The sequence below is a fragment of the Lycorma delicatula genome, chromosome 8 (genome assembly GCF_047948215.1).
Source record: "Lycorma delicatula isolate Av1 chromosome 8, ASM4794821v1, whole genome shotgun sequence".
Taxonomy (NCBI): Eukaryota; Metazoa; Arthropoda; class Insecta; order Hemiptera; family Fulgoridae; genus Lycorma; species Lycorma delicatula.
In genome coordinates, this window is record NC_134462.1 from 122,791,170 (window position 1) to 122,811,728 (window position 20,559).

The 20,559-nt window shown below is 32.2% G+C and overlaps 1 protein-coding gene across 1 annotated transcript in view; it reads left to right on the plus strand.

Moving 5' to 3' along the window:
* The window catches only part of LOC142329522 (lipase 1-like), a 44,859-nt gene extending 30,834 nt beyond the window's left edge, over nt 1-14,025 (plus strand). Inside the window, exons 6-8 of the mRNA XM_075374196.1 lie at nt 1,136-1,220; nt 10,740-10,882; nt 13,713-14,025. Of these exons, the coding sequence (XP_075230311.1) occupies nt 1,136-1,220; nt 10,740-10,882; nt 13,713-13,865 (381 nt within the window). The 3' untranslated portion in view covers nt 13,866-14,025. The remainder of the gene's footprint in view (nt 1-1,135; nt 1,221-10,739; nt 10,883-13,712) is intronic.
* The last annotated feature ends 6,534 nt before the right edge of the window (nt 14,026-20,559 follow it).

Below are 20,559 nucleotides of genomic sequence, written 5' to 3' on the forward strand. Positions count from 1 at the left end.
TTACATCCGGTGGTCCTGGGCTCGAATCCCAGTCTAGTATGGCATTTTTTATATGCTTCATTTCCATATTTCACACACAAGCTTCAAGCTTATGTGGCGATATCAAGAAAAAAAATATTATGGGGCTTGGTGACAGAAATTTCCCTTCTACTGCTTCATTCCTATTCATTCATTTAAGAAATTTGCTGATGAAAAGGCCACCGTTTTAAAATTGAAAATTTTATCAAAACACATTACTCACGTTGATCGATTAATAACAGGAATCTTAACACAAAATTTCATTTAAATTGTAAAATGAGATTGGCCATAACCGAATCATAAACATATGAACATCAGCAGATGTAATATCAAAAGGTAGAGTTAAAACAGGACTTCACTTTGCTTCATCAAAAATATTTTGTAGCATGCAGTTAAGTTTAGTTATTACAATAAATGTAAAAAAAATAAAAATATAAATAAAATTCAACTTTTATTTAATATATTATACAAAATAAAAATGTATATCTAGTGGTTTTGATTGTTGTATCACCTTTGCGAAATACAAAATTTGAAATGTATTAACTGAAGTAAATGTCAAATATTTTAATTTTCCATCATGTAAATGTATTGACAAAGAAGACCAAAAATTTAACATTAATTTCATATAAATGTTTGTACTTTTAATTTTGTTTCTCCTGAATTAGATATATCTAGAGAAAGATATTTAAAATTGTATTTTGTAGCAAGAGGTTGAATTTCTATTACTTGTTAATATTTTTATTAAAAACAAATGGATCTTGACTATTAAATATAAAAATTAAGATAAAGGATTACTTAAAACTATGGTTTTCAGAAAAATATGATCATCTATGCCTCCCATTACCATTTGTCCTCCAATAATTTGTCAAAATGATTTCAATTTATTGTTTTTATGAGTTTTCTTTTGTTCCTAAGCATTCTTAGATTTTTTTTCACTTTTGTTTAGGTAACAGAACCTATCATTAGAAGTAGAGTAATATAAAGTCATTTATTTTTCATGTTATTCGCAAAAAGAAAACTAGTTAAAAAGAAACATAATAGGAAGTATAAAATTTTAATAAAATAAATAAATATTTTTTGATACGATTATACCTATATACTCGTATTAATGTTATAGGAACTGATACCAGAATATGTCAGGAGATTACCAACAGGGGCTTCACCCAAAACACTTCAACATCTTGGACAATTGAGTAAATCAGGTAAATTTTACAACTTTATTCATAATGTAACACCTCTTGTTATTTTAAAATTTTCTTTCAGAAATTCTAAATTTACAAAAATAACAATAAAATTAGTCATCATGTAAATAATAGACAGCAAAAATATGAGAAATTTTAATGAAAATTATGTAATTAAAAGGAAACTTTTTTTACTCTGGGAAATCCGCCCGATAATAGAAAGATACAGCAGCAAGGGACATTGTCCAGGCTCTGCGATCTGAAGGGAGAAATATTGAAACTCCTGCCATTCTTGAGTTCCATTCCATTACTCTGGGATTTGAGTCCTTGGATGGATAGAATTTTTTAATAAAAAAAAGATCTACATCACTGCAACACTGTACAAAAAATGCCTGTCTCTAGTAACATATATTAAGCGTATTGTGCACATAATGACAGAGATTCGTGTGGAGAATAACAACTTAGTCTCTGAATATCAAATTTAGTTTCTTTGGTTGGTGCTTGTAGGAAGCAGCATCTCCTAGAGTAATGAATATTTACTTGAAGATTGTTATAAGTTTAGTAAGTATGAGTGTAATGAGAATACGTATATTGTTAGTGCTCTGAAAAATCTTTATTTTTCTATGATAATATTTTTTAGCTTGAATTTGAATTTGGTATGTATTTCTTCAGTTTATTATGCTGAGTATTTTTGTGCAAAAGCTACTTCAAACTCTGGTGTCTTTTTTTTTTTTTTAAACTTTAAAAAGAAAGAGATAAACTTTATTTCAATCTGCATTAGTATAGATTAAATATATAACTTCTGGACACTATCTGCTGGATACAAGACAAGAAATTATAAAGCAGAGTATAGTCAAAATTCTGTTTGTTTTCAGGGAATTCATTAAATTTTGCATGTATATCATCATGCCTAAGGAAAACCCATAATATTTTTACAATTAATGAAAAATTTGAAATTATTGAAAAACTTGAAATTTAAAAAAATTGGAATGGGTTAAACTCAGATATGTTTGCTTATTTGTTTTATTTATTTATTTAAGTATTATCAGTTTGTTGTTCTTTTCAGTGTGTCACAACAATTATTTTATTGTTATCAAGTAATGTAGAACTGGAGAGAAATAATTAGCCTTTCTGTGTGAAAATATAATGTAACATTTCAGAAAGAACTTACGTAGCTTTATTAAGTTTAATGCTAAATTTAAGAATTATTAAGTTTACTGTTGTTTTTAACCTTTTAACTAGTTTTGCTTCTTCGAATGGCTATGGCAAGGAAGAATTACACTATTTAGTTTGTAGAAAAAGTCTGAAATTATCTGAAGTGTAAGGGTGTGTGTAACAGATGGGTGCATTACCGTTGAGGAGGATAATTTGAAAAATTTTAAATACGGTACTTTAAAATGGGTTTGCAAGGAATGTGAGGAAGGTTGTGTTTTAAAAATTTATGATACATTAAAAAGAAATAGCATCTCAGATCATGCTAAAATAATTCCAGATTTAGTAACGTAAATGGTTTTTTTAAGGAATGAGATCTTATTTATAAACAAACAATTATAAGAGTCAAATAAGGAACTAATTGATTCAAGAATTAAAAATAAAAAAAAAAACTATTTAAAGGAAAAATAATGGTTGAAAGACTTTTGTTAGATACAGTTGAAGAAATGTAGTTTTGGAGTGTAAAGATAGGAAAACATCAAACACTAAAAAGATTTTGAAACACAAAATAAAAAAATGAGATGAAAACCCCACGGTATAATCATGCAGGTAATATGGAGCCACCAGATAATATTGTAAGCCACCTGTTAATATTGTAATCGAACACTCTGACTTACAACTGGTTGAAACAGTAGCACTAAAATCAAATGTTCATATTGTAAATATACCTATCAGATTCTATAAACCTCTCTTAAATAGCTAGAGTAATATGATAAATGAGATTGTTTACAAAATAACTTGTAACGCCAATCAACTTTCTTTCATTGACACAAGTGACATAGATATTATTAATCTGAGATGCACTAAACATGGTTTGCATTTAAATATAAGGGACAAACATAAATTATAAATTAGTCAATCAAATATTCAATTCACCTAAACCCCTGGAATTCTTATCATTACAAAATTTGAGAGACCAATACCTGTTGTTAGTAATAATTATAATAGTAATTTTCTTCTGTTAATTAAAAGCCCCCAATCTGATACGTAATTTGCAGCATTTTAAAACATTAAACGAAAACAAAAAACTACATTAAAAAACTCCTTTACTCTTGTGAAAAATCCAAGATAAACTCAGATAAATTGGATCGTAAACTGAAAATAAAAAAATAGATAATATTAACAAGCTTCATATAAATGTTAGGAGCATGTCTAGAAAAATAACCAAATAGACATTTTTTTGCAGGATGAAAATCAATGAGGTGTTATTTATAAGTGAAAATGACTTGTGATTGAGAAATTGAAGATTTTGCAGCTCTGCAACTACTTCTTGTGAGCTCTTTTTGCTGCTAAAATTGAAAATTGGGGGTGTTGCAATTTCTCTAAAGAATAACTGTTACTTTGAACAGTGCAAAATTTTAACAACAAATAGTGAACTTTCAGTAGGCCAAATATTTGAGTGTCCGTGATTAAAAATTACACTAAATAATAAAAGTAACACATCTTTGTCAGTTATATATAGAAATCCTAATGATGGTAAGGTAGACTGTTTTTTTTTTGATATTTTAAACACCTGTGGAGAGAATCCAGAAATTTTTTGATAAAATGTTGATAAGAGGAGATTTTAATTTGGATATTTTTCCCAAAAGAAAAGTTGAAAAACTTCAGTAACATCTTACATAGTTTTGGTTTGATTACTGCAATAATATCTCCACCCCATATCACTGAATCAACTTCTACATGTATTGATCATTTTTTGACCAGTATTGAGAATGTAAAGACACAAACTGTCCAGCCATTTATATCAGAACATTGTGCTATAATTTTAGAAGTACCCATTCCAAGTATAAAAAAGACTAAAATTTATTTCAAAATTAAATAGAAAGATAAATGATACTAGCACTGCTAAATTGAAATTTTGATTACAAAAACAGTTGTGGGTAGATGTATACTCTGCCATGGATACAAAGTATTAACAATTTATCAATACCCTAACTTACTCTGGTAGCTCTTGCCCAATAGTCAGTAAAAAATATAATTTACTAAAGAAAACAATTTCTGAGTAACAAAACATTATATATAAAAGACAGACTCTTAAGAAGCAGTATTTAAAATGGCTCAACACTAAAAATGATCAAAATAAAAAGCATTATAATACAATTAAGAAAGAGAACTGTGAAGCTATTCAGAAACATAAATCGGAAAAAAAAATTATATGAATTGAGTAACGCTTCAGATTAAAGCAAGATAGTTGGGAAAATAATTAATAATAGTAGGGCTAAAGAAAATAATACCAGTAAATACAACAAATTAATTTTGAAGGAGAAAATAGGATAGTCATAAATGCTTTTCAAGTTAATAACATTTTTAATAATTATTTTGCTAATAAAGCACCAAGTATAAGTAACACAGTGAACTCAGTCTGTGTTTCTGGTTTTCCATTGATTTTTGAAATGAAGTTTAATAATTTTCAAACTGTAAATGAGAAAGATGTTTGTAGATTGTTCTCTGTTTTCTGCAAAAAACATCTGCTGGTGTTGATGGTATATGTATGAAAATTGTTAAAACTTGCCATGATGAGTAAATTAAACCACTTACTTGTATAATTAATGGTTCATTGATGAATGAACTTTTTCCTGACAATTGCAAGGTGGCTAAAATAAAACTTCTTTTTAAGAAGGCTGATAATACAAATAAACAGAATTACAGACCCATATTACTTTTGCCAGTTTACCCTTTTGATAAAAACTTATCAAAAGGGTAGTATGTGACCAGTTTAAAGATTTTTTGGAAAAGAATAATTTATTATTTAAAAATCAGTAGAGCGTTCATACAAATAAGTCGACAAAATTAACTTTGATTTTGTGAGTAGATGCATAGATGCTATCGATGTTGGCAAACGTGTCTTCAGATGCTTTGTTGTTCTGTTGATGAGTATCAACTGTGTCATCACAAAAATATTGTTGAAAAAAATTACTTCCATGGGTGTTTGTGAAACAGCCTGTCACTGGTTTGAATCTTGTTTACCATGTAGATCAACAATTACTGAAGTTGCAAACATCAGATTACCAGGTAGATCATCAGTTACTGAAGCTGCAAATATCAGAAACTGTAAAATTGAACTTATCACATCAGTTCCAGAATATAAAGAGAGGATGTCACAGGGTCTATTTTTGGATCTGTTATTTTTTTTGTTTTATCAATGACCTAGGTAACTATGTTCCTATGGAAAACCATTTTTTATCTGCAGATGATACAAAACTGTTCACTAGTAATAATAGCTGCCATTTGCTGGGGCAGAACACTTTTATAAACATTAATAGTACAGCCCAATATTTCTCTAATAATTAAAAAATAAATTTACCTAAAACCAACTTTATGTGTTTACAAACTCATCACAGGAAAAATTTTAATTTAATTTTAATTGTAATTTATTTGTGATTCCTTCAGTCTTTAATGATGTAGAAAGGCTAACAGACTTAGAAACTGTTGATTTTTTGGGATAAAGCTGATGTGTCAGTTGAATCTGGATTAGTCAGAAAAACACTTTAGAGAAAAACTGACAAAATGTTTATTCATCCTGTGGAGAGTGTCAGGACTAGAAAATACTAGTCTCTAAAGGTAGTTTATCATAGCATTTTTGAGAACTATATGTTGTATTTTGAATTTTGATTTTTCAAAATTTCCCTTAACTATATGTTAAGGAAAATTTTGAAATAATATTTGTATGATAAAAGAGAGTTCTGAGAAATATATTGAGTTTCTGGAAGCCTCTTTTCAAAAACTTCTTATATTTACAGTTCCATGTATGTAAATTTTTGAAACTATAAATTATGTAAGAAATACAAACATAATTAAAGGAAAAATCAATCCCAGTATAATACTAAAAATAGGAATGGTTATTAAAAATATCATAGGCTCAGTTTATTTCAGAAAAAATTTAAGATTATAGGAAAAAAATTATTGGCATTGTTATCTGAATATATTAAAGAGAAAAAAAATAAAATAAGCTTTAAAAATAAACTGAAAAAATCCCTAATGTTTAAGCGTTTTTATTTTGTAGAATTCTTTCAGAAATTTTGTGAGACAAGGTAACTGATTGGTTATTATTAAGTAACTAATTTACTTTTCAACATTAAATTACCAGTGAATGTAATTGTTTCTGATTTTTTCTTGTGTTTTATGTATGTATTTTTGTATGTATGCTCCCTGAAGGTAGGTGCTTTTGGCTAGTCTCTTGCTTAGGTAGACTCTTTCAGACATGAGAAAAAAAATCTGATGTGGACACCATGGGACTTACTTGTACGTCTATTAAATTACATTTACAATTTTTTTTTTAAATGAAAACAACATAAAATTTTGTTTCATTAATAACTTCTGATGAATTTTCATATTTTTTCTTTTATTGTTATTGTTGAATTTTTATTTATTGTAAAAACTTTTACAATCAGAGGTTAATAATTATTAATAAATCAATATATATTTAAATTAAAAAAAAAGAGAGATGAAGTCTGTTTCAAACCGATATGTGCCTTCCCCTTATAAGATTCAAATATTTCATTAATTAAAATTTAATTTGGCTATAACTCTGGAACCAATGAAAATAAGTACCACGTATGATATGTTGTTGAAAAGCTCTCAATGAGGGCTTATTACTGCAGTTAACAAAAAGGTCAAAATCCAAAGTTTTTGAATTTTGGGCTTTTTTGGACACTTTTGGTTCAGTTAATTGCAATCAAATGGGGAGGTGCACAACTAGATGTTACAACAGTCCTAAATCCAAAATTTCAACATATTACACTAATCAGTTTTGAGTTATGTGAGATACATACATACGTACGTACAGACATCATGCTGAAACTAGTCAAAATGCTGGATTCAGGGATGATCAAAATGGCTATTTCCATTGAAATCTGAAAACCGAAATTTTTCACGATCTCAATACTTCTTTTATTCATAAAAGGAAGTGATAAATACTCGTAATTAAACAGAATTATAGAGCAGACTAATGTTTCATGAATCAAGTCAGGTGTTGTTTATTAGAATCCAGCAGTAGAACAGATAGTACTGAGGGACTGTCAGGTTAAAAATTTAACTGCTTCAGCCAGGCCTTGAATTATCAACATCCTGGATAGAAAGAGTATAAATTATCTACAATGCAAAACAAATAAAATAAATTGTTATTCAGTTCTGTCCTAGATTAATGTCACAAATGGCAGATGATTTAAAAAAAACTGTGGGTTCTAAAATTATTTTGGAAAGGAATTAATGTAAAAAGTCACACTTAAAGAATATTTTTACCTTGTCTTCAACCCTTTCACATCTATTACAATATGTTATATAAGAATTAAAAAAAAAAAAAAATAGTTTCCTGAATAAATTTTACTAAACTACATAAATGCTGAATTAAAAATGTTTTCACATTTTTATGATCATTAAATGTGTTTAATCAGAATTAAAATATTTATTTATTTTACAAATTTTTCATCAGTTGTATAGCAAAACAAATATGGTACATTTCTTGTTTGTATAATGATTAAATAAGTGATCTATTAGGTAAAAAATATTTTGCACACTAGAAATTCTGTAATGAAATTAGAATAATTACTCGAAAAATGAAGGAATAATGTATACTAACTGTGTTAATTTTAACTACGTATAAATTTATACAATAGGTGTAAAGGTATAAATCTGGGTACATTTTTATTTTATAAGTAATGTATTTTTTATCTTTTAAGCAAAGTAGAAAATGTTCTTATAGTAGAGCATACTGATTACATATTATTATTTTTACTGTCAATATTTTTTTGATTTATTTAAAATTTTAAATATTTTTAATTACATTTACTAATTCCCAGTTAAAGTTCTGATGGTGACTGTTTTAACAACTAAAACACATTTAGCTTTAAAATTATTTAAATTTCTTTATTTAAAATATTTTTTAATGATTTTGTGATATTTATTTATGATTTTTAATACACAATTTATGATAAATATTTTGTTATAGTTTGTTAAAATTTAACAATGTAAATAAAAAACCTGGCTGCTTTATTACACGACTGCCCAAAAAGGAGTGTAATGTATTTACAGTGTATGTATCTATGTTTGTTCCACCATAGCAGCTCAACAGCTGAACCAATTAAATGCATAACCCTGCATTGGAATCTTATGTTACTGGGAGTGTCAGGTGTCAGGCTACAAAATATATATATAGTAGTGAAGATTTTTCGGTTGAAGTACAAACTTTAATAAATTGAACTAATAAACAATGAACCTCTACCTCTGTGTGAGCTGGGTTTGAAATGAATGATTCAAATCAATCGTAATAATATTATGATGTAATTATTAATAATAATTATAATTATTACGATATAATTCATAATAAATAATATCGTTCAATCAATTAATGATTACAACAAGACTAGAATTAAATTTACATAAAATAAATATCCTATAAATTCCTGTGGGGCGTGCGTGAGGGGCTAGAGTGGTTATGTGATGTGAACACCTTGTGCGAGACTAGACCAATCATCACCATCAATTGATTACAAACGGGGTGCCCCTGCTGGGACTGTTTTGGGAGGTGCAATGGGGTAATTTTATAATATCTCTGCAAACAATCATCTTATTTTCAAAATTCAAATGGAGTATTTGTTAGTAGGTTGAAAGTTTACTTTTGCATGCATCACATGGTACATTCTGAATCTAACAAATCACAGTTATTCGGAAATGTTATATATTTGCAAAAATCTTCTAATTTTCAAAATTCAAATGGGGTATTTTTACAGGAATGCCCAGAAAGGAGTGTAATGTATTTAGGGTGTATGTATATATGTTTGTTCCACCATAGCAGCTCATTGGCTGGACCGTTTTAGATGTATGACCTCGTAGAGTTCAACATGCGACTCGAGTTGGAAAGGTTGAGTTTGTGTTTAGGCTCTGCTATTTGCATATTTATTTGGTGTAATTTAATCATTATATTATAGTTTGTTAGTTGACTGTGTTCACTATGACTTGGTTTATGGTTATGTACCTGTTTTAGGGCTTCTGGAGTGTTTTATTAGTCTTGTTTGATATTAATTTGCAAAGATAGCCTGACGTCTAGGCTAGTTTGGATTGTAGTTTAAAGTCCCTTTGAATTACACACCTGGGGGTGAAACCAACATTTCTACTGAGTTTTTTTGTATATTTGTTTGTTTTTATTGTTTAGTGTTATTTCAGTTTCTGATATTTATTTATTATTAAGTCACCTGTTATTTTCTTTTTAACAGCTGTTGTTGATAGCAACCATCTTTATTTTATGTAGCCTGCTATTGGTCAATGTCATCAGTTACGTGCTTGTTATTGGCCAATTGTTTTTATGTTTATAGTCTATAAGCAAACATTGTTTTTGTTTAGTGTTAAGGTTACTATTATTATTGCGTTTATGATTCTGAAAATGTTTGAAACTGAAGTAAAAAAGGATAAGTCCAAGTGGGCTAAATCTCATGAAGAGATTATGGAGACGATTGAGGTTAGGCTCGATGACTCTTTATCTGCTTCTGGGGATGAGGAGTCGCAAGCAAGTGCTTCCGGTTCTTCGTGGGCTGAGAAGAGTACTGATCAATTAATGATTAAGAAGTTTTCTGAAGGTAATGGGAGGGCTGGAGGTTCGGCCCCATTTGAAGAGAAGTATGACTTCTTGATTCAGTGTTTGGAGAACCCAAGAGTTGCTTAGATTAATGTGCTAGGTAAGATCCTTCCTAAGATCAGGGAACTCAAACCCATTGTTGAGGCCTTGACTCAAGGCTATGAAAGATTGGCTATTAAGCCTGAGGTGAAAGAAGTTGTGAGAGAGATAGTTTCTGCCTCTCCCATGGTTTCACAGAGTAAATGCTACGGGTAGGTTCTGAAAGGGAGGCGGGAGGCTGGTCTGTCCCATAAGAAGATGTCCTCCAATTAAGCCACTCATGGCTAGGAATGAAGGGGGTTGTGTGGCAACCAGACATGTCACGAGGTGGGTGTTCTTCTCCATCAGGGGGGGAATTGAGATGTATGACCCCGTGATAGAATCCTTATGTTACAGGGAGTGTCATAGGCTATATTAATATGTATGTATATATATATATATATATATATATATATATATATATATATGTTTAAATAAATTAGAAAACAAATTATACTATATACAAAATTGTCACCTACATGCTATTTAATTATCCTATATTAAAGAGCAATGTTTGTCAGCAATGTTTTTGTTTGGTAGTCACGGTTTAATATTTATATCTTGTTAAACACAAATCTTTTTCAGTGTAGATTAACAGTAATTTTTAAATTGGTGATTTCATAAAATTGAAAATTGAATTCATTCAGAAAATATAATAAGATTATATTTATGATTTATAGGTAGATTTTGTCAATTTGATTATGGACCAAAAGGTAATTTACAGCGTTATGGTGTGATGGAACCACCAGATTATAATTTAAATCAAGTACTTGTTCCAGTAGCCCTTTATTATGGCACAGGAGATATACTGGTTAATTATAAGGTAAGCTAATCAAGATACAAATTATTATTAAGAGTCAATCAGTAAAACAGACTATAAAAAATTTAGACTTGAATTTTTTTAATAATAAAAAAAATGTAGGCTTCACTTTCTTTTTAAGAAGTTTTAATTTAAATAAGTAATAAATTCATAATGAAAAATGTAACCTGGTTATTCAGATGGAATTAAGAATATTATATTTATATACGAGATGGATGATGAATTAAAAACTAACCTTACTACTACTAATGATTCTATTATCGATGCTGAGTGCTTAATAAAAAGTAAACCACAACAGTTTTGAAAGAATTAGTTATATATGTATTATACAGAAAAGTGATAAGTACATATTATAAATAAAAGAAAATCTTAAGAAATCTGAACCGTTAATGTGTAGTTGTACGTTCTACATTTGCACATTCTGTACATTCGTTTGTACATTCCAGAAAAAGAAAACACTTGAAACAAGGTAAATTCTTTTTTTTATGAACATACTTCTACTGCATGAATATTGATATACAGTAGGTAATATATTTGTTTATATCAATCATCTACAGATTTAATTGTTCAACAACAGTTTAAAACAATAAAGAACATAAAGGAAAGCAAGAATAAAAGAAAACTAAAATAGGCAAATAGAAAAAATAAAATATTTAAATTTCTTACCAAATATATTTTTATCATATAATGTATTATGAAAGGAATAGCATGTTATTTCTAAAACAAACAACCAACCCCTTTTTGCAATATGAAAATAGAAAAAATACATAGATTTATTTACAAATGTCTTAAATTTTGTAATAACTCAATATAAGAATGGACATTTTTTATATAATCCACATATATGCAATGGTTATCCTTACCATAAATACAATTTTGACCAGCTTTGTATGGTGGTTTGAGTCATGGCAATCAGTCAGGATGACTATTATTCTGATGAAGAGTATGTGCTGATTTAGCCAATCAGGGGTTTCCTGATACTGCAGTCTGGCAGGCATAAAAGAATTTGCTTGCATGGTCAAGGTAGAATGCAGTTGATAAAGAAAACCAGATGATATTATGGTAAGAGGAAAACACTCAACGCCCAGGAGCTCGGCTACTTGACCACTGCTAGGACCCAGATAACTACATCCAATATAGTTCTTTTAAAGACTACTTTGAGATTAAGATTTCTGGGCTGGACTAGCCATCACTACTGCCAACTACTATCAAGAGCTCACATGCCTCAAACAAATCTTCTTGGAGCCAACCTATTAAAAGATTGATGCTTGCTTATCTCAACTAACTGTCCTGCAGCATTCAAGATTGACTTTGTTACTCTACAGTAACAAGAATAATGACAAAAATGAGATTTTTTTTTGGATAAACTAAATTTTACAGTGTAATGAATCACTATCAATAAGTTGATATACTAATTAGACTGATAAGCCTAGTGTTGTATCTCTGTTTGAAGAACTAGACTTGATTTTACGAATCAGTTGTCACTAGTACAAAATCATCTAATGACAAATAAATAAAAGCCCATTTATTCATAAGAAAACAAAATAAGTATCAGTGGTGTCATCAGTACTAATCAGTCATTTTTAATTTAATAACTACATAATTATTATTTTCGTTAAGAAACAATATGTTTAAACAACATTATAGTATATATAATTAGATTGTTTCCCTTTTTTTTAATATAGAAACTATTTGTTTAAATTTTCCAACAACATTTAAGATGTACTATAATTATGAAAAATGTTTTAAATTTTCAGAAGGAAGATAACTAGCTATTCCTCAATATCACAACAAGAATATACTATAGAAAAATGGTTGATAAATTTACTGACTAATAGTTAGTCAGTTATCCTGATAGATAAATTGCCCTTTCACACCATCCACCTCTTTTCCTTATCCTCAATCTTTTCTTTTCTATTGTTGGTTCTGTGTTGGTTGCGTGAATGCTACTTCTTCTGTGCCATGATAAGTTTAATCTTGCTAGGTTCTCATAGCATAGGATGTTGGAATTTAAAGAATCAGTATAACCTTATTATCTGTTGGGGGCTGCTTGGGAACTGATTTAAGGAGTTTCCTTTGTGGTGGTTGTACAGTAAACTTAAAAATTTATTAAAGTGCCTATTGGATAAAGTTGTGTGCTTCTAATCCTTTAAAATGAGAGGTAGAATTAGAGGTAAAGTTAAAGGTAGTTAGAGTTTGTGAGTTTATGCGAGACAGAAGAATAACTTGTTGCTCTACAATTTTTTCATTTTTGAGTGGGTTTTTGGTGATTTTTGGATTTGGACGTTTGGCAAAGTTGCCAAAATTTCCGTTGGTAGGAAAGGTTCTTTGGAATGCATATATTTAATTTTTATTCTAAATTTTCCAAAACGTTTCATGAATTTTTACTTAAAATTTGTTGATTATTGGCTAAAATATTAACATTGAACTATAATGACCCGACACTAAGCAGTGATGATGATGATGATGACAAAAAAAAAGAACCATCAAAATAGTCCATATGATGAAGATACAAAAAACCCGTATAGATGGGTTTTTAAATATATCGATTTTAAAAACTCATACTGAATTATCAGTTAGAAATTGATGGTACGCTATTCATATTTCAGTTGTAGTGATAACATGAAGAGCAGACCGGGCAATGACAGCACGGAAGTGTTTTTTGCCCAGAAATTCCCTCCCAAAAAAAATTAAGAGCAGTGCTGCTACTTTTATGCCAGGACAAAAAATACAAAACAATTCATGGATAAATAATACCAATATTTCTTATACGATATATAATTATGCCAAAATTTATTATTAATAATTTTCTATTTTTTTGTTTTTGTTTTAGGATGTCGAGGAACTTATGAACAGATTACCAAATTTAATAAGAAATTATACCATACCATCTGATAAATTTAATCACATGGATTTCTTATGGGCAAAAAATGCCAAAGAACTTGTTTATGATGATATGATGAGCATAATGAAAAATTATGTTTAATAATTACTAATTATAAAAATAAATAACAAATGAAAAATGCTTTGTATAGTTATTTTTACTAAATCAGAAAGATTGATAAATTTAATATAAGCTGCCGTAGTTTAATTCTGTAATTATATTAAGTGAATTGAAACATTAATTTGTACAAATAAGAAATAAAACTGAATGCTGTTCCATGATAATGTAAATGATTAATCAATATAAAAAACATGGAGTGCTGTAACCACTTCATCAGTTTTTCTTTAACTTGAGATTATAAATAACTTTTTTTTATTTAAATTAAATGTAATTTGATTCGAAATTACCAGTATCATACAAAATATTCAACGTGTAATAATAATATAAGTAAAATTTATTTTAGTAGAATTCAAATGAATTTTAGAGGTGTAAACTAGTTTTACTTAGATATTATGCAAAATTAGTATTCTCTTGAACTATGGGCTTTATAGAGAGGTCAAAACTACTGTGCTGCTCTGTGAATTATAAATTTATAAAAGAAAATTTAACTCAAGATAGCTTTAAAAATCATAATTTAAATATGAGGATGTAAGTATTAAATAATTATTGAATTGATTTAACTAATAAATTCAGCATCTTTACTTTTTATATTTCTAACAAAGGAAACAACTTTACTCCTCAAGCATATCAGACCAAGGTATTTTGCAGACTTTCATGAAGCAACAACATCACAGTTCTTAGAAAGTTACTAACTTATTAATGGTAATCTATCGATCAATGAGTAAATTTTAAGAAAAATTCTAATTTAATAATTCTATATTATGAAATTTATTCTTGATATTAACTTTGTATGGTTTACTTTAATCTGGACAATCAAGGTAAACATTTTCGAATAGTTTTATTTAAAATGTACTCTCAACTCTTAAATTATTTTCTTTTTATTTACCAAAATATATTAAAGAAAAAGAAAATTTTTGACATTACTTAAATACATTATCTCTGTAAAAAGTTTTTATTTCATGTGGTAAAAACTAAGAGCCGAAGCCAGGCTCATGTGCTAGCAGGACCATTCCACATAAAACCAATGAAAATAAATGCACTTTTCAGATTCATGTCCAATAATTCAAATAAAATTTACAGGTTTGGCTCTACCTATGAAGTGATGCAAAAAAATATTTTTTTCAGATTTTTCAGTCACTTTGTTAACTGAGCTTGCCTTTCTCTACAGGTTTGGAGTTTTATGATCAATTCATCACAGCCTTGTATCAGAATAGAGTGACCAACATGGAACCATAAACCTCTACAGCTTCAAGTAAAATGTACTGTTGTAATCCATTTGAAAAGTCAAGTCATAATTCCTTTAAGAAAAACCTGTGAAGTGTAAGCAAGAACTTGGTGCAAACATTTACTTTTCTTAAACAAGGTTATAAAATTTGTGATACTTGCCGCAAACAGAAGCATTTGTTAAAAATAATGCTGCAGAATCTACTTCTGATGAAGAATTTCACGAATTAGATCCTTTGTCTTCCCCAGAAAACATTGAAGCTGTAAATGCTCTGAACAAAAGTTTGATTGTTTTAAATGAATCACCTATTCAGAAAAAATAACTATGTGAGAGAAAATACCCTCATGAAAAGCTTAAGAAAGCAGCGGTAGTGTTGAAAAGCAAAATATTGAACATGAATTCAGATTCTCAACGAGATGCTATTCCTCTCGTCTCTGACCACGAAGTTATCAACCAATTGAAGGAAAAATTTAATACTACAGATGATAAGAGCATCAGGATGCAAATATTAACAACACTTCCTAAAAACTGGACTTTAAAAGACATTCAAGATGAATTTGGAGTATTAGACTATACTGCAAAAAAAGTTAAAAGCCTGGTTAAAGAAAAAGTTGTCATGTCATGTCTTGATGCTAAATAAGGTAGAACTTTATATAGGTATAGGTATAACTTGCTAGACAGCAAGAACTATACCAGGTACTCAGAAACTCCATTCTTCTGTTCCACTGAACAAGAATCAGGTGCGAGTGAGAGTGTTACCATTTTCTAACAACTCAACAGTAGCAAGCACAACAAATATTGAGGATGTTCTTGAATTTACAGAAACGGTTGGGTTCTTGATCTGCAGATATTATGGACATTGGTGGTGGGGCTGTTTTCTAAACTCAAATGAGGGAAATCAAACGGCGAAGATAAAGTTCTTATTTCGACGTGATCTATTGTATCATCAGTTCCGCAATCCGAGCACTGTCTCTAATCCACCAAACGAAACCTAACCAAACTCGCTCGAAAGGCACCGTGCCCGGAGAGAAACTATGATATTGGGATTGGGATTGGGGGAGACCCATCCAATCCACATAAATCAGACACTATAGGAAATATACCATGCGTGTAGCAACCTGTGGGGAATTCGTCCCACCTGACCTGCCAAGACGCAAGTTCCCGATCTTCAATCTCCTGCTTTCGTTCTGACGTCAATAGGTTATTTACCTTGGAAATGTAGCGTTCCTTACGCTCATTAGCCAAGATATCTATTGGTTTGACTCCGGCTATAACACAGACTGCCTCCTGCGAGACTGTTGTATAATCGCCTATAACAGCCAGCAAGAGAAGTCGCTGGGCCTGCAGCAAAATGTCCGCGCAATACCTAAAAGCCATGCGGTGAGTCCAGACAGGTGCATCATACAGTGTAATAGCTTCGCTGACACCTTTGTAAAGGATACATGGTACGGAAATTCAACCCCCAATCGGGATGAATGACTCTGCGGATTCTATAAAAAACATCAGCGGCCTTTTTTGCTGCATACTGTAGATGCTTCTTGAATCGAAAATTCTCATCAAGGATAACAGTTAGGTAATTTTGAGTCGTAACGTACCGAATGGGGAGACGAGCCATCCGGACCAACTTTGACCGGTCAAATTTGCAAGGATGGGGCCAAAAAAGAATACGAGGAGACTAGATCCAAATACACAGCACCCCATCAAAAAAGCCAAGAACAAGTGTTGGAAAGACCTTTGCGAATATATCGATAGAGACCCCTGGGGAAGAGGGTACAGTTGGTTTCCGTAAGACTAGGTAGACGACTGCCAGTGATACTAGAAGACAAGTTGCGAGAATATGTAGATGTACTCTTTCCGAAGCAAGTAGATCCATGTAGAGAGGAAATAGCAGTTGATGAAATACCGGTGTTCACTACGCCGTTATTAAAGACTGCATGCAGGAAAATGAAACTGCAGAAAAGTCCGGGTCCGGACGGCATTCCGGTAGAAGTCGTCCGGATACTAGTGGAAGAAGCGCCTGTTACAATACTGGAAGTAATGAACAATATGCTGAAAGGCGATTCTATACCGACTTCATGGAAAAGATCAAGACTGGTTTTAATAAACAAACCAGGTAGGTCAGGAGCTACAATTCCTTATACACCAATTTGCGTTACAAATAATTTTTGTAAATAATAATTTAACATCCTAGGATTGTAACATTCTTTCTGAAGAAAGGATGTTAGAGGCGAGGTTGCGAGCATATATTAGAGGGAGAGATGGTATAGCCAGTGGCAACTTGGATTTCGATCATGGAAATCAGAGACGGATGCTGTGAAGGAGGTGATGAAATTAGTTGATATCGCGGCAAAGGGCACGCGGCGCACGCGCTGAATTCCTGTAGTCATATTAGTGGATGTATACAATGTTTTTAATTCCTTGAGGTGGGAAGCAATATTTGAAGCGATGAACAAAGTCGATATACTGCCATATCTCAGACGAATAATACAGGGGTACTTACAAGAACGATTTTTGGTATACTAAATAGGTAGAAGTGATTGAATTCAAAGTGTCAAGTGGGCTCAGTGGGCACTGAGCCCACACCACTGAGGTGTCAGGGCTCAGTTTTGAGACCCGTTTTATGGAATGTTATGTTCGATGGGATTTTGGGCTTAGGATATCCAGAAGGAGTACAAGCAGCCGATGACTTTTTGCTGATAGCTTGATGATGATGATGATAGCTTTTGCCGATTACCTTGCGCTAGTTGTCACGGCAAAGAAGGAGGAAGACGTAGCGAGAGTATCAAATAAGGCACTGAATATGGTAAATAGGTGGATGAGAACTACGTGTAATACGATTTATTTTACTTTGGCTTTAGATATTCTCATTATATACAGAGCGGCCCACGAAATGATCCAACATCTGTTTTGGCAATAATTGATTAGTTATTAATGTGGTCGACAAAGGAAGATTGTCTGTTGCACAGCGCATAAAGATCGTGTTGTTTTTTAATGAAACGAAAATCGTGGTGCTTACACAAAGAAGGTTTCGTACACATTTTAAAACTCGGTGGTCGCCCTCGTCGACTTTACGAAAAAATGAATAGTGATGATTCAGTAAGCGTGAACGGCCTGCCGATGTTCGTTCTCCACAGAATGTCGAAACTGTCAGGGCAAAATTTATGATTTCTAGACGATCTGTGCAGCGAATTTTAAAAACCGATTTGTATTTGTATCCGTGATGCCTAAATATTCGCGAACGGGCTGTGAACCGAAGTTTTCAAATGAGGCGCATTTTCACCTAGACGGGGTCGTTAATAAACAAAAGTGCGTTTTTGGGCTTCCGAAAATCTACAAGTGCTTCATGAAAAGGTGCATCACGCTCCATGAATTACGGTTTGGGATGTTATCTCAAGTCACGGGGTAATAGGAGCATTCTTTTTTGAACAGACGGTGAACAGTGAACGTTATCTAATCATGCCGCAGCAAAATTATTACGCATAATAATTTTTTTCCTCAGGTTCTTGCAAAAGGATTTCGATTAGAAAACGAGTGGTTCATGCAGCATGGATCCAGACCGCACACAGGTAATGTTATTTTAGACGTTTTGAATGAAACCTTTAACGCAAATGTGATTTCAAACCGATTTCCTAATCGTTATGCGTGTGAATAGAACTGGCCACCGAACAGTCATGATTTGAATCCGTGTGATATTTTCTTTGGGTATTTCTAAAGGAAAACATTTCCCCTAAACATCCTCATACAGGGATGGAACTGATTATCGAGGCTTGCAACGAGATAACCGAGGATATGGAATGGAATGCAAAGTTGGCAGGAGTCTATTACTCCCTACTTTATCGCAGAACCTGGACAGAGTCCCTTGCTGCTGGATCTTTCTAATCGGGCTTGTTTTTTAAAAGGGTTATTTTTTTTTAATCTCGGATCTAATTTTTCAAGTTTTGTCTATTATTATTTTAGTGAATTTAAGACGGATTTAATTGCATTCCAATCCGTTGTTAAACCAGCGTTATCGAACCCATTTCATGGGCCGACCGCGGAAGGCTAGGCTTATAAAGCCTGTCCTCCCGACGTAATTCCCCTTCAGACCGTCCACTGAAGTCCTTTCGGTGCTAACTCTTTAATAGGCTAGCAGGAATACGCCACAACGGGGCACTAGCTATAAGGAGGGAGCAATGTGTCCCCTTTTCCGGAGGAGTCGCAATTGCTGGGTTATTTTATCTTACTGTAAGTTTAACTTACAGATGGTGATACCTATTCGCGATCGCGGTTTTGGGGCGGCGATTTTCTGGAAAGAAGTAAACAGTAATTATTCTTTCCACGTAATTATTAACCTTCAGACACGCGTGTGTCTGAGAAGGGGTTGGGGGGACCGCGTGGCCGCAGTGAAGAAACCATTTGTTTTTGTGGTGGCTGTTGGCATCTGCAACAAAAGAAGCAGACACACACACGAGAAAAAAAAAAAAAAAAAAAAAAAAAAAAAAAAATTTAATTTTTACTTTCCTTTCGACTGGCAGGATGAGACGGCACGACGCGTCGTTCCACATCCACGTTTCTCCCGTTTCTGAAACTAGAGAAATAGAACAAAACACACGCGAGAAAAAGAAAAAAAAAAAAAAAAAAAAAAAAAACCGCGTTTTTTCTTTTTTTTTAGACCGCGTTTTTGTTTTGTGCGCGACTTACCGTATTTGAAGTCTTCAAACTATATAACTCGCGAAAAAAAAAAAAAAAAAAAAAAAAATTTCACTCGCGACCCCGGAAACGCGTCTGACGCACTATTCCGTTTATGGCTCATGCGATATGGAGGCCCCTAAGCCTGGTTTGTCGATTTTCGGCTACCGCACCGCACCATCACGGTGGTTCGTCCAGTACGGCGTGAGGCCGCTTCCTTACAACTGTCGGAGTTGGGTCCTCTCTGCAGATGTCCCGAAGATGACTATGTTCGGACACAGCCGCTCTCCCGAACAGTCTGCGCGCCTGCGCCACCCCCACCTCGGACACGGATTGAAATCTCGCATCAGATCGGAGAGTGGCGTTCCTGACGAACCACGGAGCTCCAAAGATCGTCCGCAACGCGATGTTTTGGACGGCCTCGATCTTCTTTTGAAGCGAGGAGCTCAACATTGCCCCCCATGCCGGGTAAGCATATGTTAGAATCGGCAGTACGTACAGCCGAAAAATGAGAAGCTTAGTTGCCAGTGGGTATGGGCTGGCACAGTTCAGCACTGGGTATAGTGAGGCTCTGGCGGCCTTAGCCCTCCGGGTCGCATAATTTACATGTTCGCCGAAGGTAAGCCGCCTGTCCAACACCACCCCCAGGTACTTAACTGTTTTCTCAAAAGGGATTTTCTCCCCTGAGATTTCCAGCTCTCTGGTCGGTTTTCGTGTCTTGCATGTGAACATCACGGCCACCGATTTTTCACCGTTGACCCTGATTCTCCACATGTCGAGCCA